Source organism: Lutra lutra, chromosome 13, assembly GCF_902655055.1.
Source record: "Lutra lutra chromosome 13, mLutLut1.2, whole genome shotgun sequence".
In the NCBI taxonomy this organism is placed as follows: Eukaryota; Metazoa; Chordata; class Mammalia; order Carnivora; family Mustelidae; genus Lutra; species Lutra lutra.
The window spans coordinates 58,160,619-58,187,403 of NC_062290.1; the positions used below are offsets into that span (position 1 = coordinate 58,160,619).

The 26,785-nt window shown below is 47.1% G+C and overlaps 1 protein-coding gene across 6 annotated transcripts in view; it reads right to left on the reverse strand.

The window, feature by feature from the left end:
* Positions 1 to 16: 16 nt before the first annotated feature.
* Positions 17 to 26,785, reverse strand: part of FAM219A (family with sequence similarity 219 member A) — a 54,916-nt gene continuing 28,147 nt past the window's right edge. For 2 of the 6 annotated variants that reach the window (XM_047699649.1, XM_047699647.1), the window contains exons 2-6: positions 7,404 to 7,452; positions 4,479 to 4,581; positions 4,175 to 4,255; positions 3,491 to 3,545; positions 17 to 2,939 (exon numbers count right to left, since the gene is read on the reverse strand). In XM_047699649.1, the coding sequence (XP_047555605.1) occupies positions 2,781 to 2,939; positions 3,491 to 3,545; positions 4,175 to 4,255; positions 4,479 to 4,581; positions 7,404 to 7,452 (447 nt within the window). In that variant the 3' untranslated portion in view covers positions 17 to 2,780. Of the gene's footprint in view, positions 2,940 to 3,490; positions 3,546 to 4,174; positions 4,256 to 4,478; positions 4,582 to 7,352; positions 7,453 to 26,785 lie in introns of all 6 variants that reach the window. The other 4 variants (XM_047699646.1, XM_047699644.1, XM_047699648.1 and 1 more) reach the window with 3 other exon arrangements.

Sequence of the window (26,785 nt, forward strand, 5' to 3'; positions counted from 1 at the left end):
GGGAGTTGAGGCTGGCTTGTTTGATGCTTTTAATATCATTATTTGTGTTACACGATACACAACCAAGGGTGATGGTCAATACTGCGATGGAAATGTTAAAAAAAATATTATACACGGCTCATGTCTTCCACACACCTTCCTGGAAATAAATTAGTGAGCACGGAGAAACCTGGCTGGTTGGCAGCCAGAGCTGAGGGTAGAGGGAGTGTTAAGGCAGTATCTACAAGGGGGAAGGATGACGGGGCTGGTGGGGGGGGGGGCAAGCTAAGGCCTCAATTCCATCCCTCCAACATCCCAGACAGGGAAGGAGGGACCCACACACTCTACTAGACCCAGAAGATGCTGGCTACCAGCTTCCTACTTCTCTCCACTTGTACACTGCCTCAGCTGGAAGCCCTTGCCTGCCAGGGAACTAGTGTGTCCTGTGGGTAGGGTGCCTCAGGGCCAGAGAGGTCGAGCAGTGGGCCAGTCATAGAGCAAGTCAGCAGCAAAGGCAGTAGTCGAAATGAGCCCTCATGGGGGCCCTGCCCGGAAGAGAGGAAGTACCCATGTTCTAGAAGGGTGAGTCAGGGAGCCCAGGGTAATGATAGTAGTGGTAGGAAGCTTGACTATGGGGCCCAGCTGATGGGATGGGGATGCTGACCAGGGTGGCAGAGAGAGATTCAGATGGGAGCCTGTATGGATCTTGTAGGCCCTGCAGGTGCCTTCTTTGTCCCTGCTTTCCTTTGGCATTTTCTACTCACCTAACCAGGGTCCCTGCACTTGAGGAAGTAGGAGAAGGTGGAGGAACTGAGGGTAGAAAGCTGCACCTCAAAAGTTTGGAGCTGGCAGCCTGGGGGTGTGGTGCGTGGAGAGGGGCTACCCTTCTCAAGCTAGCAGCCTTATTCTCTCTTCTCACTACCCTCCCCTCCTTTCAGCTCCCCTCTCCCAGGAATGGCAGCCAGGGAGTGGGCTGTGCAGGTGTCCTCTGCACACTTGCAACACATGAGTGGTATATATGAGAGTGGATACACCAGCGTGTGTGGGCTGTCAGCATGGAGGAATGGGGAGTGTACACCCTGGTCCTGGGATATGGGGTTTGTGAGGCATAAGACCTGAGCAGTCTTAGGCTCTCTGTGCTTTCGTGTTTCTTCACATGGGGCAGGTCTCTATTGCCTAGTTCAGGGGTGGGGGGCTTGGTCACCTCCTCCCTCTGATTTTCATCCTCAGCTTTTCTGTTCTCCCCCTCCCCACCCCAGCAGCAGCAGCAGCAGCAGCAGCAGCAGCAGCAGCAGCACACGCACTCTGACTTCCAGATGCCACACAGAGCTACACACACAACATATACTCCCCTCCCCATATATATGTTCATGGAATATACATGTATTCCCAAATAGATCCCAAACACACACATGTCCCTTAGGAACTTCCTCTCTCCTTTCCACACAGAAACAGAACTCAGGAAGCCCCACAAGTGTATTCAGACACATGGAGACCTGCCTACACACCTCCACAGAAATTCCTATGAAGAAATTCCTTCGTTTGAAAAAACCTTAAGAGTAATTTCAGACCCTGCTCATTTTACAGTTGAGGTAACTGAAGCCCAGAGAACACAAGTGCTTGTTGAGATCATGGAGAGAGTGCTAGCACGAGGGTCACAACCCAAACTTCTGACTCCCAGGCCAGGGCTTGCAGCCCACTGCTGAGCAGCCTCATGTCACTAACAGAACACACAGTCACTTTCCCACCATGGACACGCACGTCCATGAAGAAACAGACACCTGGAGAGACAGGCCCAACACACAGACATAAACACACACCCTGACAGGCTCACACACACATACACACACATTCCGCCAAGTTCTCCCTACCATGCACATGCTACCACTGTTTTCTCCTAAGCTTGCCTCCTTGAAGATTCTTGTGGGGAAGTGGTATCTGGGATCTTGGGCTGGAGAGAGATGGGAATGGGGCTTTCAAGGCCAGCCCTACCTCCTGCTTCCATCCTGGGATGGAGACCAGTGAACAGAAGTGTGGGGGGTGGGAGGAGCTGGCAGAGAAATAGATGCATGTTGGGGGTGGGTGAGGACAGATCATATCACCCCAAACTGGTCTGTCTCCAAAGCCCACCCTACCCTTCTCCACAACCCAGAGAGCAAGGAAGGGGGCGAATGGGGCAAAGAAGAGGAAGAAGGCAGTGATTCTATGGGGCGAGGGCAGTATCCCACTGGGCAGCATTGCCAGGCTTCCCATCTGGAGAGGAGGGGGAAACAAATAGTTATATGGGCCGGCAGGGGGCGTGTGGAGGGGGCTCTGAGGTGCTGGGCCCTGCTCCCACTGCCCTGGGTCCTTCTCCCTCCCAGACCCCTTTCCTTTTCAGGCTGGGGCTGGGGGGCTCATGGCTTTGCTGGGGTGAGGCCAAGCCCCTGGCTTTGTGATCCCTACCCCACTCATTAGTGTTAGCCTCTCTGCTGTCTAGTCCTTCCTCTCCCCCCTGGACAGCAGCTTCAGGGAGGGGGGGCAGGGTGCTGGGCATGGTCCCCCAAGTAACTGAACAAACAGCCCCTGCTGCTCCTCAGCCCCCGGGGTGGAGAAAGACCCGGTTTTGGTTTCTCCGGCTCCATGAACACACAGAGGTACACGTCCTACCATAGGAGGAAGCAATGACTGTTACGAGGTTGGCGGCTGTAGGGGGCATGGGGGCCGGGGGCAGGCGGACGAGCTGGGGAGGGGTTGGCCCCTGCCCTGTCCCACCTGGCCCATGGGGGCCCTGCCCCAGGTGGCCGCAGTGGCCCCACCCGCTACTGAATGTGGCAGGCAGTGGAGGACGTGGCCTGGCAGCACATGCAGGTGGGGTTCACAGACTTGGGGGGGATGAGGTCCAGGTCCTCGTCGTCAGGGATCTCGTCTAACCGGTAGCCGTCCTTCAGCAGCTGGATGTTTAAATCTTGGTTGATCTGCTGTAGACAAAGGGGAGGGAGGTCAGGCTCGGGGCAATCCGGAGGTACCACCCACAGCCAGGTGGCACCCCCACTCAGTCCGATCACGGGTTACTGAAAGGCCAAGCTCTGCCTCTTCTTGGGCCTCAGCCTCAGTTCTGGCCTCACGTCCTTACAGGTACATCCCTGAGGCCTCACCTCTCTACAAAGGGCATCCCATTCTAAGGGCAACTTCTGCCTCTGTTAGGCTGGTCCCTATTTCAGGCCTCACCCCATAGAGTGTCGCCTGGATTTCACACTCCATTCTCTTTAGGAGCCTTGTTTTAACCATGGGCTCAAGCCTCACCCCTAAAACTGGGCTCCCTACACTTGAGGCTAGTGTCTGACAGCCTCTGGGTTCTCTCCGACACTGTTCCATCCCAGGCCCTACCCCATTATGTCCAGTCCCTACAGGACTCCACCTAGCTTTGCCCATTGCTCCTCTCAGGGTGTGATGTGGTGCCCCACCCCTTTTCCTGGATGGAGGTGGTCCTGCTCAGGTACATCTAGGGTCCTAAAGAGTGGGGCCTCACCTCCGCAGAGGAGTAGCCAGAGGAGGAATATCTGGACATATCAAAGTCGTCATCGCTGATGGTGGAAGAAAAGACAGAGAAGTGATTCCCTGATATTAAATGGAAAACTCCCTGTCCCCCACCTCATCAGTCCATACCTCCCCTCCCCACACTTCCAAGTAAACAGCAGATCTAAATAAAAGATTGTGCCCGCTGTGCAAATGCCCAGCTCCCCTAGTCCTGCCCTTCTAAATGAACTGCCCCGTGTAACCTTCTAAACACCTGTTACATGCCTCACCCCGATTCCGCTCACCTCTTTTCTAGGCTCAAATCTCCCTGACTTGTTGGGTTTCCCCAAAGTTCAAGTGTAGCCAGGTGCATTGCCAGCAGCAGGGCTCCTCTCTTAGAAGGAGCAGGATGTTGGACATCGCATCAGGGCCCAGTCAAGGGGCAGTGATCGCATCAGTCGTCTCAGGACAGTATCAGACTGTGCCAGTCCCCTTTTCCTCTCTCTGCTCCTTTCCTACTGCCAGATAAAAAAAATTCCATTCCCGGGGGGATTCATCCTTGGAGAGCTCCTGGCTGTCTGAGGAACACCCCACATCCCAATTCTAACAATATAGCAGGTGTGGCTCATAGAGCCCACTTATACATTCATAAAGGTTCCTGTGGCTTGCCCGGCTGCCCCAGCATCCCTGTACACACCTGTCCGTGTCAAGGGCTACCAGTGGCTTCTCATCTGGGCTCTGGTCAAGCGAGGAGTAGCCTTTATTGGGGACGACAAGCCTGGGTAGAAAATTTAGGGGATTGGATTGGCAACTGGAGCACATAGCCTGGTGAGGAACTGGATTGGGCCCAGACCCACCACTTCCCCCTGCCCCTTGGATCCTGTTGAGACTCTCCTCTCACAAAGGAGCTGGGCCTGAAGAGGGAGGGAAGAAGGAGAGGCATAGGACCAGCGGAAATAGATGTTACTGGTAGGGTCTGGGTGGGGTAGGGGGACCTCTACCTTGTCCGGGCCATGACATTGTTCTTCTTGGGTTGCTGGTTGACGGGGCTACCCATGCTGCCATTCTTCAGGGAGCCCTTCCGGGCCAGCTCCCGCTGCTTCTCTGCAGGAGAACATGGGAAGGAAGCTGTGTCCTGCTCCCAGGGCCACCCTACCTTACTGCTCAGGACTGACTGGGCTGCGCCTCCACTGTGAAACCCCTTGCTTCTCTAGGAACCGAGGCAGGGATTCCAGGATCACCCTGGTTCTTGGTGGAGACAGTACTTGGTCCTGCACAACCTGAGGCAGATAGTAAGAGGCAATAGGAAGAGGATGACCCCTGTCTTCCAGAAGCTGTACTCCTATGGGGGGCAGTTAGTGTATACTTGATTCCAGAGAAAGGCTAGGGAAGGAGTGAGGAAGCAGAAGGATGGAGAAGTCAGGGTGCCTTGGATGTGATACTGTGAGCTGGAGAGAGGAGGGATTCTAGAAGGAGGGACAGCATATACAAAAACACATTTATAAGTAAGCAAAATAAGTATGGATCCAGATGGGATGGAGGGGTAAAGCTGGAGGGAGGTCAAATATTAGACAAATAGGATATGTTTATTCAGTCATTCATTTATTTACCATTCACCATTATGTCTTAGGTCCTGTGTTAAGGGTTTGGGGGCTCCCTCTGGTTACAGACTCAGAGCTTGAAGGCCTTGAGTGCCAGACAAAGGAACTTGGGATTGATGCAGAAGCCAAAGGAGCTACTGAAGTTGTGGTGTGGGAGGGGAAGAATGGGGCTGGCAGGGTAAAGAGCAAGAGGCTGGGGAGCTGCTACACTTGTGCTAGCCTTTGAGTTCTCCAAGGCTCTAGAGTCTACCAGATCTGTGGGGCTGGCTACCAGGTGACCCACTGTCTGGTATGTGGCAGTGTTACCAGTAGCAAGTAGCTGCCTGGGCTCTGGAGGGGGCCTGCCTCCCCTTTCCTACTCATCTTAAGCCCAGGTGTGGGAAAAGGGACTGCTGGGTGGAGATGGATGCTAGGGGAAAGCTTTCATAAAATAACCACTAGCTCCAGAAAGGCAGGATGGAATGGGACTTTCCAGCTACCGTGACTCTGAAATTTCCCCTGACCTCCATGTCTCTTAGTTTCTCATCTCTCAGTCTCTGACCCTCTGTCTTTGCCATTGCTCCTCCTCTGACTCCAGTTTTTTCCAGCTTCTTTCCAGGGGGCAGCAGCTGCCATTACCATTCTAAGACCCTAGGGGGTGCAATTTGCCTGAAAGTTCCCAGTGGTGATTTTCCTTGGTGCAACTGGGACAAGGTTCTGAGTTTTCATGAGGAGCTTTGCTGGTAATATAATGGGGAGGAAAAAAAGCGTTATTTCAAAAGCATGTTGGAATTGTTTGAAATAGTGAAAAAAAATGCAAACAATAAACGCAAAACCAAACTATGGACTACTATGCAACCATTTAAAAGTGTGAAGTCAATCTTTATAAACTGACATTTCCAGGGGCTCCAAGGCATTAAATGGAAAACAAAAACAAAAACAAAGTTTTAGAAAATGTGTACAGTATGATACCCTTTATGCTAAAATATAAAATAAAACAAGAAAAACTAAGAAAAGCTTAAAATGATTATCCCTGGGGAGGAGAATATAGTAGAGGGGGGAATAGAAAGTTACACTTGTTAAAATACTTGTATTGTTAAACAATAACAAATAAAACTGGCTGTAGTTTGAGTCTGGTGTCTTGGGAAGATGAACAAATCCACTGAGAGAACTGCTCTCATTTAGAAAAACAGCCTGAGGAGATCCCTGGATGTGGTCTGGAATGAGAGAAGCAAGATAAACACAAAACAAAACAAGAAAAAACAAAACAAAACAAAACAAAAACACCCCCCATACACACACACCACAAGAAAAGAAAACAAACAAACCAGAAAAACTGAATAAAAGAATAGGACTCTGTGAAGAGGAGCTCCAGCAGCTATAGAAGGAAAAGGTTTTACAACAGATGGAAAAAGGATCCAAAGAGGAGGGGTCTAGTATTCAGTGGGCAGTCAGAGTCTGAGGAGAAAATGGCCAAGAGGGTTGCAGGGATGGCAGAGGAGTTTTGAAGGACAGTCATGAGTTATATTTAATTGTAACTGTTTCCTGGATGCACTGTGCTGTAATTCTTCATGAAACCAAGTCTGGTATATGCGGCAGCTTTTGGTGAGTGAAATTTTGACCCCTGAAGGGAGAAGGGCAATGTCTGCAGAGGGTGAAGTGAGAAGAGCAGCTGTGGGAGCTATGGGCAGTGGCTGGGAGCCAAGTGGCTTTAAAGAAGCACGCAGCTTCCGACTGACTTTGGAATGGACGTGAAATAACCCCCCAAAGGAAAGGTGTCCCTGGAAAGGGGGTGGGGAGATATTTGGGCTTGCTAAAAAACCAAGGGAAAGCTCCTCAAAACAAGAGCCAACCAGGCCCTGAAGATCTCTAGATGGGTGAGGAAGGAATAGGGAGAGGATCTTGGCTTCTAGGTTTTGGGATCCTTTCTGACCCTCAAACAGAATAACTGACACCTACCTCTAAGGCAGTTTCCTCCAAGCCTGGCCCAGTGTTTGATGGGACTTCTAACCCTCTCTCTGGGGTTCCATGGTTTTATCCCTGAAGCTATCCCCTGGAACACCTGGACTCTTCTTGGCCTCAGAGAGGCTTCCTGGAGCTTTGGGTCCTGCGGAGAACTGTAACTTCCCTCTTTGCCTTGCAGGAGATAAGGTGTCTGGCAGTGCCAATGACTTGGTGGCTTGCATCTTGCAATCATCTACTCTGGGTTGGTTTATTTGTGCCACCTCACTGCAGACCCAGCCCAGAGCACCTTGTCCACTCCCCACATCTCCCTCACCCCCCAGACACACTCACCCAGCTTCACTTGGAGCGGGGATGGTTTGTAATTCATGGCTACTGACTCACCCTCCCGGGCGTCACAGTCCCCGTCTGAGATGGAGGCGGCGGCTGGGTCCTGTGAGGAGAAAGCAGAGACAGAAAGTTATTAGGTAGTGAATATATGGGGGTGCTCTCAGTCCTGAAGCTGGTCTTCCCACCAGTCATCTGGGGACACTCCCCCCCTGGCAGTATACAGGCCACTCAAGGATGGAAGGGCAGACCCATACATGCTGGAAGAAGACCCTGACCTGGGTAAAAGAGCCGCGGATCTCAGCCCCACTTGCACCCACCTGGGTGTCTGTCTTCAAAGACCTGTGTGAGCCAGCTTCTTCCCAGAAAGCCCACTGTTTGATTCCTTAAATACATAGGATCTCCTTGTCCAACCTCCCAAGTTGCCCTGTTCCTCAGAGGCCTTCCTATATACTTGTTTGGAAAGGCCATTCTAGGTTCCTGTGAGTTTAAGTCTGGATTAAGGTCAGAGTAGATGCTCCCTAAGATAGGGTTCTCCTTCTGTTTCCCCTAGCACTGGATGGGTCCTTTCACTGGATCCAGAGAACTAACTGGCCAAGCCAAACCAGACTTCAAGACTATAGCCAATGGACAAAAGAGTTCTCATGAGAACTTCATTTCACAGATGAATCCTAAAGAGTGTCACCTGAAAGGTTGGCTGGGTATGGTAGGTGAGAACATGAATAATGGCAAATCACCTGGGGACCAGTTAGTCCTGTGCTACTCAGTAATCAGGCATAACTGTTTCCTCCAAAATACTCCAAGCCTCTGCTACAAGGCCCAGGGCACTGTTCCACCTCACTGTAGTCAGTTGGAAGGGGCTGCAGTCATGCACATTCTCCCTGAGAAACTGATGACCAAGCACTGACACAGGCATGGCCACTCTAGGCATCTGCCTAGGATTAAAGAATGGTAAACCCAAGCTCTGAGAACTGCAGAGTAGACTCAAGGCTGTGTCTGTTCTGCCTCTGGAGGTGCAGACAGCAGACAGACTCATAGAATGCTTCAGAATTGGCCCCACAGTGTCAGGTCAGGGATCTGAGTGACCCAGCAAGGGAAGGACATAAAACCATTATGGTGTCTTCTGTTCCCTTTAGACTGAGGCAGTGGGGATGAAAACATGCTTGCCATTAAGGGGAAAGGAAAAAGTCTAGAATATTTGGAGGGAAATCCTGGCCTTGCTTGTGTTCCTTCAGGCCATCCAGAGTACAAGACTCTGGGTGGGCTCTGTTGCCACAGTGGTTTGTGGGTTCCTGAAGGCAGAACCTGGGCCTCTGTCCTCTGCTCTGAACCACACCCCTTGGCTGGGACTGTAGGGGGTAGGTCTCAGAACAAGTGGGGTGCTGCAGTGCCCCAGTGCATCTTGGGCAGCTTCCCATGCTGCAATCCTCTCCAATCCTTTATTCTCTGTCTCCTTGTCTCAGTTCCTCCCGAGAGACTCCTAACGGATAGCATTTGTCCCATGCAGACCTGAGCCCTTATACAACTCTCTGTGGCCAAAACAGCCTTGAGGTGCTACCTGTGGAGCACATTAAGACCTGATAGCTGGGGTCTGGCTTTCCCCTTCGGCCACAGGTAGGACTCACTCCCAAAGCAGCTTGAGGGATGACTTCTCAGAGGGTAAAGCCCATAAACATGCCTGTGGGATCCTACCAGGGAAGCACTGGCACCTTTCCAATTTCCTTAGTCACATTACTTTTTCTGTAGCATTTCTCAGATGTCACACATACCATATCCATTTGGATATGGTTTCCTCTTCTGGCTTTGAGGACGCTGTGATCCTTGGCTCATGTTACCTCTTTAACCATCATTTTTTACTCCTCTCACAGCCCTTTGTGTCTTCAGCAGGTTCTGGCCCTCAGCCCACCTCTCCCCTTGGGGAGCCCTGATGTCTCCTACAGTTTAGAGTAACATTTTTACAGTGGTGACTTCTAAATCTATGGCCTTCCCAATCATGCATCTTCTTTAGAACCCTCCACCCCATCGATCCGTGTAAGCCTCACTGTCCTTTCCCTGGGGGCGATTGTAAACACACGAGCTCCTCAGGCATTTGGGGCTAACCCTTCCCTCCTCGGCACAGATGAGTTCATCAGAGTTGCTTCTCAGTCTGGAGGTACTGGGTGGAAATGGTAACATGAGACGGAAACTATACAGGAAGAATAGGGTCTGAGTGGGGGATGGGAAGCTGTTGAGCAATTCTGGTCACAAGGACCCACATTTGGTCCTCAATGCCACTGGGAAGGTCTTGGTGGCTTTTGGTCCCTGAGAGAAACTGCCAGTTTCTGTGGGTCATAAGCCAGGGTGCAGAGCCCCAGGCTTGAGAAGTGCCATGCAAAGCCCACCATTCAGCATCTCCCCCGTCACTGTCCATGATAGAAGACCATCTTAATGGCAAGAACAAAGATCTCTGGCACTGTGCCTAAAAATTCAAGTCTTTACTGTGGGCTTCCTGTATGTCTTCCCTGAGAGACACAGCCAATGCACCATGACCATCGCATGGAAATGTAATCAGGTTAAATGTGAAATATTCATGAATGTTAAGTATCAGAGAGAATCCAAGCAGAGGGAAACGTCTGGCTCCAAGAAATCAGGGAGAATTTAAAATGTCCCCCAAGGACATCTGACAGGAGTTAGCTAGATCCGGGAACTAGAGTGGGGATTAGCAAGATTATTAAACACTCAGTAGAGACAGACATTGAAATGCATCTCTAACAGCAACCCATCTTTCTGCAACCCTTCAAACAAATTCTCCACAGACTGCAGAAATGATTAATAACCCAGTCGCAGTGTTTCTGGGACAGGATATACAGGCTAATGGCCAGTCAAAGCCAATATAATTAGACGAAGGCAAAAATGCCAGAAGAATCCTTGGAGTTGGTCTGGTCCAGTGATTTTCATTAAACTGTGTTCTCTGAACCCTGTGCCTTGGAAGGGGCTGAGTGCAAGAGGGAAGCAATAGTAGTGAGACTGGAGATCCTCTTTTATTTCACTTATACACCAACCTTTCTACAAAATTTTGGTTGGAGAAAGGGTTTTGTTGCAATTATGACAGTAACAACAAAATAAAAATCCATTGATTTGAGGTGCCTGGCTGGGTCAGTCGGTAGAGTGAGTGATTCTTGATCTTGGGGTTATGAGTTTGAGCCCCACGCTGGGTGTAGACATTACTTAAAATCTTTAAAAAAAATCCATTGATTTAATCCAATCTGATCCTTTAAAAATGTTTTATTATGAAATTATTAAACTTACACAAAAGTAGAGAAAATAATGTAGTGAGATCCTGGGTACTTATCATCAGCTTCAACAAATTCAATTCATCAATGCATTTTTTTAAATTTATTTTTTAAAATTTTTAAAAGATTTTATTTATTTATTTGATAGACAGAGATCACAAGTAGGCAGAGAGGCAGGCAGAGAGAGAGGAGGAAGCAGGCTCCCCCCTGAGCAGAGAGCCCGATGCAGGGCTCGATCCCAGGACCCTGGGATCATGACCTTGGATCATGATCAGGACCCTGAGCTGAAGGCATAACCCACTGAGCCACCTAGGCACCCCAACCCATTTTTTAAAAAATAAATCTTGTCCCCTCCATTTACTAGCTGTGTAATCTGAGCTTCTATTTCCTTATCTGTTAAATGGGATGAATATTAATACCTACATGAAAGGTTCTCGTGAGGCTAAAATAAGTCAGTAGCTATGAGCACTTTATAGTACATATTAAGCAATATATCTGTGCTAGTTATAAAGGTATTAATAGAGGTTCCTTAAGGCCCACACAATCATGGACATTATGTCCTGGGAGTGACTTGCCCACAGCTGCAGCCGTGGCATCGCACAGGTTAGGGCCTGTATCATGTAGGGAAGTATCTGTGGAAAAGGCACTCCCTCCACAGGGTGAGGAGGAGCCTGACCAGGAGGCATTCTGCCTCCTTTCTCTCCTTACTCCTGTACACAGTATTTTCTTCATTTATTTATCAGTGGCAAGCCTGGGGGTCATAAAGATAAACAGAAAAAAAAGTCCCAACCTTAAGGAGTTCCCAGTAATTAACAACAGTGTCAAAAAACCAGATGAGGGGCACCTGGGTGGCTCAGTCGGTTAAGCGTGCCTTCAGCTCCAATCATGATCCCAGGGTCCTGGGATCAAGCCCCGCATCAGGCTCTCTGCTCAGCAGGGCGCCTGCTTCCTTCCTCTCTGCCTGCCTTTCTGCTACTTGTGCTCTTTCTCTCTGTCAAATAAATAAATAAAATCTTAAAAAAAAAAAACACAAGATGAGTCCCAGAAGATAAATACAGTACTTAGAAATAAGGAAGTCATAAGTGGCCTCAGAAAATACAGTATTAGTTGAAGAGTAGGAACAGAATACAGATTACAGAAGATTTAGGAGGGAAGACGAAAACAGAAAGTAGAAACAGTGAAGGTAGACATTCTTTCAAGGAGCCAGACTGAGAAGAGCAGGAATGAGAAGAAATTCTAAAAGTAAGGAATTTTGGAGTCGAAAAATTTTTTTGGTCCTACGGAACGCTTGGACAATGTCCTAGACTGAGGCAAAAGAAGCTAGGTAAAAAAGGAGATGTTTGACAGGGCATGGTCCTGGAGGATTCAAGAGGAGATGGAAACAGAGCCTTGGGCCAGAGAAGTAAGGTTCCCTACCAAAATGGAAGGGGGGTAAAGATGAGTGGGGGATGCAGAGAACATGGAAGCAGAAAGGTAGGTGGAAAGTTAAAGGAGTTTATTCCTAAATGCCTTGTAAGGCAAAGGAAGAAGTTGAGTACTAAGAGTGTGGGGGAGAAAAGGGGTACTTGGTGACTGGCCAGAAGAGTAAGGAGATTAGACTGGATGGGCTTCTTAGCTACAAATCCTTATCTTTTACCTAGGTGCCCTTGATGTTGTGACCAGGATGAAAAAACGCTCTCCGTGGTGCTGAACAATTTTGCCCTTGCCTTGTGGACTGAACATGAATGATCCGGAGACATGATTCAGTTTTAGCTTTCCCACAAGAGAGGTAACCTCTGTCCTTACCTCCAAGCACTAATTCTCAGAAAAACAGAAATTTAAATGGATTCAGAATGAAGTATGAAGCGGCAAAGTGTTTGTACCAACATTATCTAAGCTTTCTTCGCCGAACACTGAATTTTCCTCTAGGTTTATGAGGGAGTTGGCAGAGGCAGTTCTGAATTGCGAAAGGCTACCTCTGGAACAGTCCTGTCTGTACCCTGTTCAGTTCCCTTGGGTGGAAGCAGGAATCAGGGCAAACTTAGAGCAGGAACAGGGCCAGGAATAAAGATAACACTGATACGGAAACAGGAGAGCAGGGAAGACCAGGAGCTCAGGCCACTCTCTGACACGTGGGTACAGCAAGATAAGGCATCAAAGACCAACTCTTGTTTCTGTCACAATTTGTCCAGAGGTCAGCTCAGAAACTACCTGGGGTCTCCTATTTTCAAGGTTATGCCACTCCCCAAAATGTCTCTTGCCAGTGGGTAGAAATAAAGAGGTTTAGATATCATATTTTAGAGAGAGATACAGAAAATACAACTCAATGTCTTTATTTCCAATGTCCATGGCTGGGCAGAAACCTAATCTCCCATCTAAGAATATTCAGTAGCAACGTAGGCATTGGCTAGACCTCTCTACTTCCCTGCTGATGGCTGTTTATTCAGCCTAAAAAGGCATTCCCATCTGTTTCTGACTCCACACGTCAACATGAGAATCATGTAACCAATAAAAGCTCTTTTGGTATGAACTGAAGTCCTGAGTCCTATTTCCTAAGTCTGAGTTTGGGGCAGCTCCCACCTTAACTCCCCATCTCCCTTTCTCCAGGAGCTGCCTGCAGTACCAGGCAATTGCCTAGGACTTCTATCTTTTGGGGATATAATAACACCTTTATGGGGCCCACTTATGAAGAAGGACAAATACCTCTCACAAGTGTAAGGTCTTTGGGGGAATCAAGGAAACATAAGAGAGACCATCTTTCCAAATGCTGCTAGTGGCTTTTACAAAGAGGGGAAGAGGACTGAAAAAAAGTCTATGAAGCCTAAATTTGTAAGAGGGGCAGAAGATCCTGCCTAGTTCAGAGAGGCCTCTCTTACTAGTCTAAATCTCCTTAATCTCCTAGGTTTTTCACCAAAAGAAGGCTCAATTCAAATAAAGTCAATACACTGAATGTCCACTCTCTTTCCATCTCTGGAGTAGCTACTGGTGGTTGCATGCAAAGCAAGAAAGTATTCTTTCTTTATACATACCACACTTCTGCAGAGGCATTTGGGGGCAAAGTAAATTAACCACAAAGAAGTAGAAAGGATTTTTATGCTACAGCTAGAGTATGAGAACTCAAATTGGTCCTGTGATTAACTGAAAATTTTCTGTCTCCTTAAACAGCTTGATGGAATTCATTCCCAAAACAAGCACCACCAGGCTTTAGTATCTTTGTAGCGGCTGTCATTGGGAGAACAAAAATGCAGAAGTGTTCTGCTGACCCGAGGCCTAATAACAATCATAGCCATGACAAGTTTAATAGATTTTTCTTAAAAAAAAAAAAAAAGAATTTATTTATTTATTTGAGCGAGAAGAGAGGAAGAGCACGTGCAAAAAAGCACGAGCTGGGGGAAGGGGTCGGGGAGAGGGAGAAGCAGGCTCCCTGTTGAGCAGGGAGCCCAATATAGGTCGCGATCCCAGGACCCTGAGATCACTACCTGAGCTGAAGGCAGATGCCTAACAGACTGAGCCACCCAGGTGCCCTTGGATTTTTCTATTATAAAGTAATACATGCTAAAATTTTTTAAAATTCATCTTTAGTTTCACTACCTCGGGACAAGCTCTGTTAATGTTCTAGTGTATTTAAGTCTTGTGTGTATAGCACAATAGTAACACTTGGGTTTCCCTCTCTAGGAGCTGGTGTCTCTCTTCATGATTACAGGGTGGGCTCCATGTACCATGTTGGTTCAGTGTGGTCCCATTTTGCTTGGATCAGATGGAGCCAATCAGAGTCTCCCCCAGAATATGAAGTAGGACTAAGAGGAGATGTAAAGTTCAAGACTGTAGGTTAGGTACCAGAGAAAGCCACTGGGCAGGGAGACAAGAATAAAGTTGATGTTCAGAAAGAAGCAGATACAAGAGATAACAGAAAGTCCTTTCTAGGCTCTGGTTCCAGAACTTGCTCTACCCTTCTAAGGCGGGAAGGGTACACCTGTCCTTGAATACTATGAGAAATCCTAGTGTCCTTATAGCTAGTTTCCTTTTTAACTTAGAATAGCTTGAGTTGAAATTTGTTACTATAACCAGAGTGCCAACTAATACACATACCAGAACAACATTAAAAGAAAAACAAACTGGGGTGCCTGGATGGCTCAGTTGGTCAGGCATCCACCTTCAGCTGGGGTCATGATCTCAGGATCCTGAGACTGAGCTCTGTGTGTGGTTCCCTGCTGAGCAGAGAGTCTGCTTCTCCCTCTCCCTCTGCTCTTCCCCCCACTCCTCCTCTCTCACTCACTCTCTCAAATAAATAAATAAAAATAAACAAAAACAAACTGTATCTTATATTCTTAATTTTTATTTTTTATTTTTTGAGAGAGACAGAGAGAGAATATAAGTGGAGGGGCAGAGGGAGAGGAATAGAGAGAATCTTTTTTTTTTTTAAAGATTTTATTTGTTTATTTGACAGAGAGAGATCATAAGCAGGCAGAGAGAGAGAGAGAGAGAGGGAAGCAGGCTTCTTGCTGAGCAGAGAGCCCGATGCGGGACTCGATCCCAGGACCCTGAGATCATGACCTGAGCCGAAGGCAGAGGCTTAAACCACTGAGCCACCCAGGCACCTTTTTTTTTTTTTAAAGGTTTTATTTATTTATTTGACAGAGAGAGATCACAAGTAGGCAGAGAGGCAGGCAGAGAGAGAGGGGGAAGCAGGCTCCCCGCTGAGCAGAGAGCCTGACGCGGGGCTCGATCCCAGGACCCTGGGATCATGACCCGAGCCGAAAGCAGAGCCTTTAACCCACTGAGCCACCCAGGCGCCCGAAGAGAGAGAATCTTAAGCAGGCTCATGACCCTGAGATCAAAACCTGAGCCAAAATCAAGAGTTGGATGCTTAACTGACTGAGCCACCCAGGCACCCCTTATATTCTGGATTTTTAAAAATCAGTAATAGAGTATAATCAGCTCTCCATATTTTTATATGGTTTTTGGAATCATTAGTTTAATGGCTGCATAATATCCATAGAGGGGATGTACAATAACTTTTTTTTTGTACAATAACTTTTTAACCATTCACTTATTTTGGACATTCAGGTTGCTTATAATTTTTCACTATTATAAACAGCGTTATGATTAAATCCATATATATTTGCATTTAAAATAAAAGATTTTATCTTATCCACGTTAGAGAGAGAGAGAGAGAGACAGTGCGAGTAGGGGGAGGGGCAAAGGGAGAGGAAGAGAGAATCTGAAATAGACTCTGCACTGAGTGTGGAGCCTGATGTGGGGCTCAATCCCATGACCCCTGGATCATGATGTGAGCCAAAACCAAGTCAGCCACACAAGAGACTGAGCCACCCAGGTGCCCCTAGGATAATTTCTTTTTTTTTTTTTTAAGATTTTATTTATTTATTTGACAGACAGAGATCACAAGTAGGCAGAGAGGCAGGCAGAGAGAGAGAGGAAAGCAGGTTCCCTGCTGAGCAGAGAGCCCGATATGGGGCTCGATCCCAGGACCCTGGGATCCTGACCTGAGCCGAAGGCAGAGGCTTTAATCCACTGAGCCACCCAGGCACCCCCTAGGATAATTTCTTAAAGTAGAAGTATAAGGTCAAAAAGCAGGAGTGCTTTTAAGATTCTTGATACATATTCCCAAACTGCTTTCCCAAAGGATTGTTCCAATTTACAATGCCTCCAGTCATGACTGAGGGCTATAGCTGGTTTTTAATATTTTATTTCTCACTGTGTGCCAGGGGATTTCAGGTCATCACATCTATCTATCATCTTGCAAGAGAACTGTGCCTCCTTACTTATCTGATGACCTCTGGGAAATCCTCTTTCAAAGAAAAGATTTCCCTCTGAGCATCACCTGCTAGACAAAATATGCATGACTTGAGGCCATCAATTAAGAACAAAAGAAGAGAAGACTTTGTTACACTGAAGTTTGGGAAAAATTCTAAATGGGGACAGTACTGCCTGGTGTCTGGCCACCATGCTTCAGCTGGTCCTTGACCCGTGCCAGCACATCAGCTGTAGGATCCATGACTAATTGCAGAGCCAGGAGGCAAACTTCACAGAATGAGTATCCCTTGCTTTCAGACCTGGGATAGGAAAAGTCCAGAACCAAAATGGTTCTGGAGTTATCCCAGCGTAAGTGGAAGCTACTACTCCTTTGCCCATTACTTAGTTTTCAAAAATAGCTACTCAGGGGCGCCTGGGTGGCTCAGTCCTTAAGGGTCTGCCTTAGGCTTAGGTCATGATCCCCGGGTCCTGGGATCAAGACTCGTAATCAGGCTCCCTGCTTGGTGGGAAGTCTGCTTCTCCCTCTCCACTCCCCCTGCTTGTGTTCCCTCTCTCACCGTGTCTCTCTCTGTCAAATAAATAAATAAAATCTTTTAAAAAATAGCTACTCAGAAACTACTCAGGGGGAAAAAAAGAATGGTGAAAGATATGAAGCTTGTACTGGGATGGTAAAGGACTAGATTCATTTTTTTTAAATGGGGGAGACAAAGGGTCAGTGAGTTTTTAAAAAAGATTTAGAATCCTGCTCTGCTTCCTTTATGGTAAGGATTGCCTATCCCAGATTGATGTTCTGCTATTCATTCCCATTCCTACTCACCTGGAACCCCATGACTAAAAAGCCTTTCTTTGGGAGATAGGACAAATACCTCAACTCAGAGACACCCACTGTAGCAGCTGTGTCTTGAAGGAGGCCTAGGGGACAAGCCTCATAACCCAAGAGGCAGAAGCCAGAGCCAGGAATTGAGAAACCTTAGTTCTTCTGGGAGACCTGGCCTGGCCCAGCCCCTGTGACTTTCATCCCTATCCTTAAGTTTATACCCTGAACCAGATGTTCAATAGTCTTCTGCCTTATTTTGGACTAGCTAGAGACACAGGTCTTGGCCAATACAGTCTTGTGACCTGAGGGTTTCCGAGCTCCCTATCCTGCCATACCTCCCTTGGCCCCCATTTCCACCTCTATAGAGAAGACTATCTCACTTAATGACAAAAGGGGTGAAGGCGTAAAGTTCTTTAAAAATAGATCAACAATGGTTAAAATGGTGAATTTTACATTATGAAAAAAAAGGTAAGAAAATGGACTGGTAGGGCCTGAGGCAGAAGGAGAAAATGTGTGAGGGTGGGCAGTGGATAGAAGGCAGTCCCTTCTCTCTCTTCATTTTCTTTATTCTCTTTCTTTTTTGTTTCAGTATCAGCTAACACAGACTTTGGAGATGAAGCCTATGAAAGGAGGGGGAAATTATTCTAAAATCAAGGGAGCTGGAGGGGTCAAGGGATTCTGGGTTGAGTTTCTGGGGTCCTTCTGCTTATATAGGGTCCAGAAGAGGGCAAGAAGGGAACCAGATGTTCAGGGCTAACAAAGCTTTAGGAATCTTTTTAAAAAAGGGGGGGGCACCTGGGTGGCTCAGTGGGTTAAAACCTCTGCCTTCGGCTCGGGTCATGATCCCAGGGTCCTGGGATCGAGCCCCACATCGGGCTTTCTGCTCAGCGGGAACCCTGCTTCCTCCTCTCTCTCTGCCTGCTTCCCTGCCTACTTGTGATCCCTATCTATCAAATAAATAAATAAAATCTTTTAATTTAAAAAAAAAAAAGCTTTAGGAATCATGTCTGGAGGATCTTTCAGTTTCCTTCCAGGATATGAATTCTAGTTCCCCAAGGTAAGGACGGAAGCACAGAACATTGAGGAAAGAGGCTGCCCAGGAATCAATAGAGGGCATTTGGTTGGAGAGTCCTTGAGACAGTCCTTCAGCCCCACACATAGTAGGAAGCTGATGCAGGAGAAATGTCAACAAACATTAACATTTGGTCTAGGCCAGACTGACTTGTGGATCTTCACCTGGATCTTGGCCCCAAATCTCACTGGAGAGTTTTTGTAAGTTTCAATTACTCAAGGGCCTGAGCCTGTCCTGCACTGGTTCATGAATCTTTTGGACTCCTTATTTTCCAAGAAAACAAAGTAATAATCTGGCAGTCTATGGGATGTCTTCACACAATTGCCATTTCTGATTCTTTTCCTCTGGACATGGAAGCATAAAAGCTACCTGTTTGCAATGGACAATGGACTCAGAGGGCTGGTATCAAACAGCTTCTCCCTTCTGTGTAATTTCCTACCTCTTCCTTACCTTTCAGCCTCTTCTAACTCTCTAACCTTCATTATGCCTGGCAAGCATTTTTGCTCACAAAGACAGCTTGCAGCTCTAAAGCTTAGCTCTCTGGACAGAGCTGTCTCATCTTCTTTCCTTTTTGTCATCCCAATAATTAAATATCAATGAGCTCACCACTTGTTAAAAAACCTCGATAGTCATTGAATACCAACATCTGGCAGGCAGGGAACAATGTACTTTGGGAAGGAAAAAATACCAAGACCAGATTCTTGCCAAGAAGACTTAGTCTAATGGTAAAAAGAAGACAGGAACACAGAATGGCCCATTTAAGGCAGCAAGAGGAGCATGAGAGTCAGGAATGCATGAAGGGTGGTAGAAGCACAGAGGAGAGAGTGATGGTGGTGATGGTTTGTTATCCTCCCTAACATAGAGGGTTGGGCCTGGACAGAAATCTGGTGAAACCAGAGGCTCACCTATTAAGTGGCTGGCAAAGAACAATGACAGTTGAGGCTTACGGCTAGGACTCTATTCTAATGACTTTTAGTTATTGCTGATGCTACCAGGCATTTAGCCTACTCCGTTTCTGGGGGTGGAGGCAAGTACAACAGGGCCTTTTCTTTACCACTGAGATGCACAAACAACTCTCCCACAGAGAAAGGTCAAGAGGCTCTAGGTGGATGGCTGGGAAGTGTTTCTATTGGGAAACCAAAAAGAGATTCAGAGTCATAAGGGTGCTTAAGAGGGAGATATGGTGGCTCTAGTAAAACAAATTCTTGCTGCTTCCAGCCAGGCCTAGGGCCTGCCATCACTCTTACGGGGCATGCTTTGTGCAGTGGAGATGTTCATGTTAAAGGCTCCTGGAGGCTCAGAGCCCAGCCCAGAGAAGGAGGTCAGAGAGGAGAAAGACAGGGTTAACTCTAGGCTCCTAAAGCTCTGAGTTTCTGTTAAGTCAGCTTTGCATGCGTGTGTGTGTGTGTGTGTGTGTGTGTGTGTGTGTGTGTGTGTGTGTTGGGGGCGGGGGAAGAGAGAGAGAGAAAGAGAGAGAGAGAGAGACTTGCCAGTTAGTGAAGGAAGAGTAGGGGGAGGGAAGAATCTAGCCTAGCACAAACTCGAGGCAAGTTCTCAGCTGTGAAGCCAGCTGGTTGCTGGTTATGCATCTCTTTAGGGAAACAGTACTTATCTGAACTAGATGGTCCGGGGGTCCCTGTTGGAAGGTCTCCCCAGGCTTATGGTTGTAGAAAGCCATTCTCTACTCCTCTGTCACTCTGGCTGGTGCAGTGGCAATACCCAGCTAACTCAAAGGTATGATCTCACTCCTGGGGCATCAGGAAGGGGCCCTGAAACAATACATAACCAATACTTACCCAAAGAGCCCCCTACAGTTCCATAGCCCATGCCTCTGAGGAACACCTCCTTTGCTCTTACTATACTCCCTCACAGCTCCTCCCCACCTGTGCAGCCTTCATCTCTTCTAGAGAGTTCTGACATAGTCTATGTCCCTCCACATCTGCTGAGCTTTTCTGTGTGCCTGTAGGATACTGCTTCTTAATCACCTGGGGATACTGTTTAAATGCAGATTCCAGTTTAGTAGATCTGAATGGTGCCTAAGTGGCTATATTTCATACCAGCTCCCAAGTGATACCAATGCTCTGAATAGGGTCCACACTTTGAATAGAGGCTCTAGGCCACCCCCTCTGTACCCACACCCACACCAGCCCCAGACAACCTTTCAAACAGCCCTCTGCCTCCACCTTAACCTGGTTTTATACTTTTAGTGCCAAGAGAAGACAATGGTTTGGTGGGGGAGGAAAGAGGAGAGAGGACCCAAAGCTTATGTCGGGGAGGCAGGTCTGCTAAGCGCTCTGGCTAGGCCAAGGCAGGGAGTTGTTCATAACAATGCAGACCAGGTGCGGTCCTTTTGGAATTCAGCAGATCATTTAGTTAATATTGCTCCAAAACCTGTTACCAACTATATGTACAGCTATGGTGCTTGGTGGTTTGTATATATTACCTCATTTAATCCTCCTAAAAGTAAGGGAAATATCATTCCCATTTTAAAATTGAAGAACCAGGTTATCTAAAGTAATATATTCAAAATCATGCCTTGAAGGTGGTTGGCACTAAAATGTACTTGTCATTTCTTATACCCAAACCCTTCTTAGAGACATCAGATAAAGTCAAGAGATTAACAACACATCAGAACTTATGCGGCTGTGGGACTGCTGTCTTGTAAAGCAGGTACTTGGAAGGCTGGTGCTAGTTTCATCCTGTCTCCAGGGCTCTACACACATTTGAAGACCCTCTTCAGAAAATGACATGGATGCTTTCTGATTACCAACCTCCTGCTCAACAAGTGCTCCGCAGGAAGGAAATATTGGAGTCACTGAAGCAGTCATTGCCTCAGGATAGAGAGAGAGACACACTAGCAGGAAGCAGCAAGCAAGAAAAAGCACTGGGGACTGAGAATGCTGAGCCCAGGAGAGAAAAGAAGATAACAGTATTTTAAAAAGGAGATGAAAGAGTCTCAGTCATGGGACATCTGGGTGGCTCAGTTAGTTAAGCATCTGTCTTCGGCTCCGGTCATTATCCCTGGGCCCAGGATCGACTCCCGCATCAGGCTCCTTGCTCAGTGGGGAGCACTCTGCCTCTGCCTGTTGCTCCCTGCAGCTCTCTGCTCTCTCTCTCTCTCTCGTGCTAACAAATAAATAAATAAAATTTTAATTAAAAAAAAAAAAAGAATCTCAGTCACCAATTCAGTTCTGGTCCTAAATTTTAGGGCCATTTATATTCTAGGTACTCGCAGATACAAAGATACTATGATCTCTACTGGTGAAGAGCCAGCATATAAGGCAAATGAATAAACAGATAATGTTTAATAATATGCCAAGTGCTACAACAGAGGTTTGTATATAGTGTTGTCTGTACACAGAACAAAAGTACCTATTCCACCCTGGGGAATCAGGGAAGACTTCTCCAAAGAAAGCTGAGGCATGAAGAATGAGTAGGAGATAGAAATGAACCAGCTGAAGAAAGGAGTAGGGAAAGAAAAGCAAAGGCAAGAAAACAGCCGTCTCAGATGAAAGGAATAGCACAGTTTTGCTGGAATGTTTAGTGGTGGGGTGAAGTGCAAGTGATGAGACCAGAACAGGAGAGAGACTTAAAATCATGAAGGGCTTTGGAAATCACAATCAGGACTTTGGACTTTAATGGAAAATAATGGGATCAGAGAAGAAAAGCATATCAAGGTCATACTACTAGGGCTTAGTTGGCTGACTGGATGTGGGTTTGAGGAGAAAGACCTAGGCACAGATGACTCCTAGGTTTCAGTGTATGTGCATGTGTGTGTGTGTGTACCCATAAATAAGAGGGCTCAGAGGAAAGAACTTGGGGGAACACTAATACTGAAGGGGTAGACAGAAGAGGACTGACAGCAAAGGGTCAGGGAGAACCTGGTGTCATGGATGTCTGGGAAGGATAGGGCTATGAGAATATAAAACAGGGAGAAACAGAACCAGAGTTCTCAAGGGGCTCTTATATGACAAGAGAGACTGGAGTGGAGGATGGTTGAGGCTACGAGGTAGGAGCCAGTGGAGAAGGGCCAGATACTTGAAGATGTCAGGAAAGAGAATTTAAGACTCACGTTTACTCTGTGGTTTGCTAACATTTCAGCAGAAACTCTATTTTTCTCTCAATGTTATGTGTCTGATACTTGGGAAGCTTGAGACTCCCCAGAAATAAGCCCCATTAGAGAAGTCTAGCCCTGGTCTAGAGAGCATGGCAAGTCTGCTATTTCTTAGGAAGTGTGTGTAAGAGTGGTTTGAAGATAAAGGAGGCTGACCAGGGCAAAGCAGAAGCAAGTCTCAAAGCAGAAGCAAGCTGGGTTGGGGTAGGGGGCTGCAGTTGCCCCAAGTTCTGGCTGTACCACAGTCCCATGACTTAGCCTTGGGCCATTCTCCCCAGGCCAGGGCAAAAAGTATAAAAGCCCGGGGCTTCTAGTCCTTTAGGTGGGAGGCCTGCACAGACCAAATAGGTTCCCTGAGCTTTTTCTTTCTTTCTTTTTTTTTTTTTTTTTTAAGATTTTATTTATTTATTTATTTATTTATTTATTTATTTATTTGAGAGACCAAGAGAGAGAGCATGAGCAGGGCAGAGGGAGAGGGACAAACAGACTCCCTGCTTAGCAGGGAGCCCGATGCATGGCTTGATCCCCAAGACCCCAGGACCCCAGGACCCCAGGTCCCTGGGACCATGACCTGAATTGAAGGCAGATGCTTAACTGATTGAGTCACCCAGGCACCACTGCTTTGAGTTTTTTCAAGAATCTGAAACACCTGCTCTATCAACCATGGACATCCAGGAGAGGCTCAGCATTGGAAACTATACTCCAAGTGAGTCTGGTTACGTAGTGATCATGATTTCTCACTTTTAAAACTTTCAATAATACTTTTCTATAAAAATACACAAATAAAACTAAAGAATCATTTGACTTAGGTGTGCCTGGCTGGCTCCATCAGTAGAGCATGTGACTTTTGATCTTGGGGTCATGAGTTCGAACCCCACATTGGGCATAGAGTTTACTTTTTTTTTTTTAAAGATTTATCCATTTATTTGAGAGAGCGGGGGTCAAGAGAGCATAAGCAGGGGGAGTGGCAGAGGGAGAGGGAGAAACAGGTTCCCCACTGAGCAGGGAGCCCCATGTGGGGCCCTATCCCAGGACTCCAGGATCATGACCTGAGCCGAAGGCAGATACTGAAACAATTGAGCCACCCAGGCACTCTGGGCAAAAAGTTGACTTTAAGAAAAAAAAAGAAAAAAAAAAGAATTTGGGGTGCCAGGCTGGCTCAGTCAGTCGAGCATACAATTCTTTTTTTTTTAAATCTTTTTTTTTTAAGATTTTATTTATTTATTTGACAGACAGAGATCACAAGTAGGCAGAGAGGCAGGCAGAGAGAGAGGAGGAAGCAGGCTCTCTGCTGAGCAGAGAGCGTGATGCGGGACTCAATCCCAAGACCTTGAGATCATGACCTGAATAGAAGGCAGAGGTTTTAACCCACTGAGCCACCCAGGCGCCCCCGAGCATACAATTCTTGATCCCAGGTTGTTAAGTTAGAGCCCCACACTGGGTGTAGAGATTATTTAAAAATATAATCTTATAAAAAGAATAATTTTACTTAATTATTAATTCATCCCTTAGATATAGTAAAGGAGTCAGTAAACTGCATCCCTCCACTGTAAGAGAAGATAGGATATGTGCAGTTAGAGTTAAGGGTAGATACTAGGTCTGTCTCCTGCACCCAAACACCAGAACCTATAGGTGAGTGGGCAGTGGGCAGGAAAACTGGGCTTGCACTGGCCCTGGCAATCTTAATGAGGTTGGACTGACTCCTCCCAAAACCTTGACCTTGGGAGCTACTACATTTTGAAAACATCATGTTTTGGGAATGAAGAGCCTGTTTCCTTATATACAAAAATGGGTCTGTGAATGTTGCCAGAGTTGAATGAATGTTTTATGCTATTTGATGTGTTTGCAATAACCCAGTAAGTTGAAAATTTTTGCTGTGAAAGGAATATTTGTTCCAGAGAGTGAAATGGTAGTTACAACTAGAAAAGAAACCCCAAAAGTTCCTGTGTTTCCTGGCAGGGGAACAATGCTTTCTCTTCATTTGCTTCACAACCTCACGGCAATCAGAAAGTTAGTTACAAGGCCTCACATCTGGGCTTCAAGGAAGCAGAGAATAACCATTTCCAGGAGTGTTCTGGATTCTACATGGACACCTAATTTAACAGGCAGTAGGGACCTGTCTTGTTCCTATTATGACTTCCACTCTTCTCCCTATTTTCTTCTTTCACTACTACAAGGAAAACCATTGGCTCTTCAGTGATTTTATCCTATCAGTGTTGAGTAGAGTACTTTTCAATTCCTTGTGACATCTAGGTGGGACCAGGACAAGTTCTCTCTCTACTGATAGGAGAACTAATGGTGTACTAAAAGAACCCCAAAATCCAGTCAACCCTGGGCTGCTGTGGATTCTAAGAGAATTTTGCCACCCACCCCCTCTGCCCCAGCCCCGGCCCCAGCCAGCTACAAATTGTCGGGGATCGAGCTGCTTTGACACGATGATGTTATCAGCCTCATGGTGCCTGGAGCATGCAGATAGGAACAGGGAATGGCGCTGTCTCACCGGACGTAGTAATGCAATTTAGTTTCTGAAATCCAAGTAGGAAATCTTGAAAGCTGACATTTTTTATCTACCACAGGAGGGGGATGATGGTGTGGAATTCCCAGCAGAACCATCAAAATGCGGAGATGGCTTCTGTCGTATATTAATAAACAGCTCAAAGCAATGGGAAAATGTACAGAGAGCATTTGTAGGGGAAGTTAAGTGTCTGGTCCTTCTTGGCCCCTCCTTCTCCCTCCTCTGAGCTCTGCTGCCAGGTGACCACTCCACTTGTGTGAACCCCAAGCTGAGGCTAGAAGCTCCTCTCCTGGTCATCCCTGTGAGAGTCTCCTGTGCTGGGGATATGGAGGAGGCACCAGCCTCCCCAGCAGCTGTGCCACAGCAGTTTGGGTATGTCTCAACTGGCCCCTTTTTTGAAAGGGGCTACAGACTGAGCTACGAATGTGTCAGACAGACAGCTGCTTGCCTTCCTTCCCAGTTCCCCAACCTCATCCCATGCCACTCTTCCCCCAGATTACCATACTTGCATCACTGGTCTTTGTTCCTGTCGGAGCACGAAGAGCCTTCCTGCCTCATGCTCCCCTTCTGGCTACATCTTATTTGTCCTTCAGGCCTCAGCAGACACATCATCTCTTATCAAAAAGTTCCCACGAATACCAGGTTGGGTTAGGTCCCCCTATAGTATACTCTCACAGCACCACCTCTTTCCATTTCTTTCCCGTACTTATCAAATTTTACTTTGAATATTTGTATAATTTATTTTTTTTTAAAGATTTTATTTATTTATTTGACAGAGAGAGATCACAAGTAGACGGAGAGGCAGGCAGAGAGAGAGAGGGAAGCAGGCTTCCTGCTGAGCAGAGAGCCCGATGTGGGACTCGATCCCAGGACCCTGAGATCATGACCTGAGCCGAAGGCAGCGGCTTAACCCACTGAGCCACCCAGGCGCCCCTGTATAATTTATTTAATAAACATTCATGCAAGCAGGGACCATGCCTATTTCTACTGTGTCCTCCCAGTGCTTAGCACAGAGACTGAACACAATCTGATGACAGGCGAACAGATTGCTTCCATTTGTTTGAGCCACAGCAAGGTTCTTTCTGTGACAGAGGTGGCAAAAGTCCGGTGGCCTGCCAGGCCGTGCCAGGGCCTTGTCTAATGGTGTCCAGACAGATGTTGTATTGTATGCTCTTTGTAGGACCACTTCTCTATGTAAGTCTCTGGCTGGGGGCTGAAAGATTGCCTTCCAGGAAGTTATTTTGGGGAACAGCCAAAGTAGAAGTCCCCAAACCCTCACTTACTCACTCACCTGAAGGGTTGTCCTAGTTAGAACTTACTTAAGATCCAAAGTGGCAGCCCAACTTCAGGTTGCCCTCTGGGGGGACTGATCATCAGCTGAGCAAACAGCTTTCTCTGAGACTCTAGGGCCAGGCTCAGATATTGCTTGCAGATACACACTCCCACCACCAAAGTTTTAGGGGAGTGGGAAGCCAGCTTGGAATCAAACCATCAGAAAACCCTTTGGAGGGAGATGGGGGCAGAGCTGCTCTGATCCTATCTGCTCAAACTGCTTTCTGGCAACCAGAGGCTTACAACCATGTTTACCAGGCAGCAAAGCATCCAAGGCATGGGAGCGCTTGGGCAAGGAGACAGCAAAGGAAAACGCAAGAAACCTCCCTGAACCATAAGCATACCTCTAGCTGGAGAAAAGGGCCTGTGGATTCCAGTTTTGCCTGTGAACTGCACTGACTTTGGAATCTAGACAGGCCATTTCACTCTCTGAGTTCCCAGGTCTGTTTTTATTCAGGCCTGAGATTCCAGAAAGAGCCTCCAGGGAAGAGAGTAAATGAGTTGTCCCAGGGCAATGCCAGATGGCAGCCCTGGGATTAGAATTCATGGGCCCTTCTTTCCAG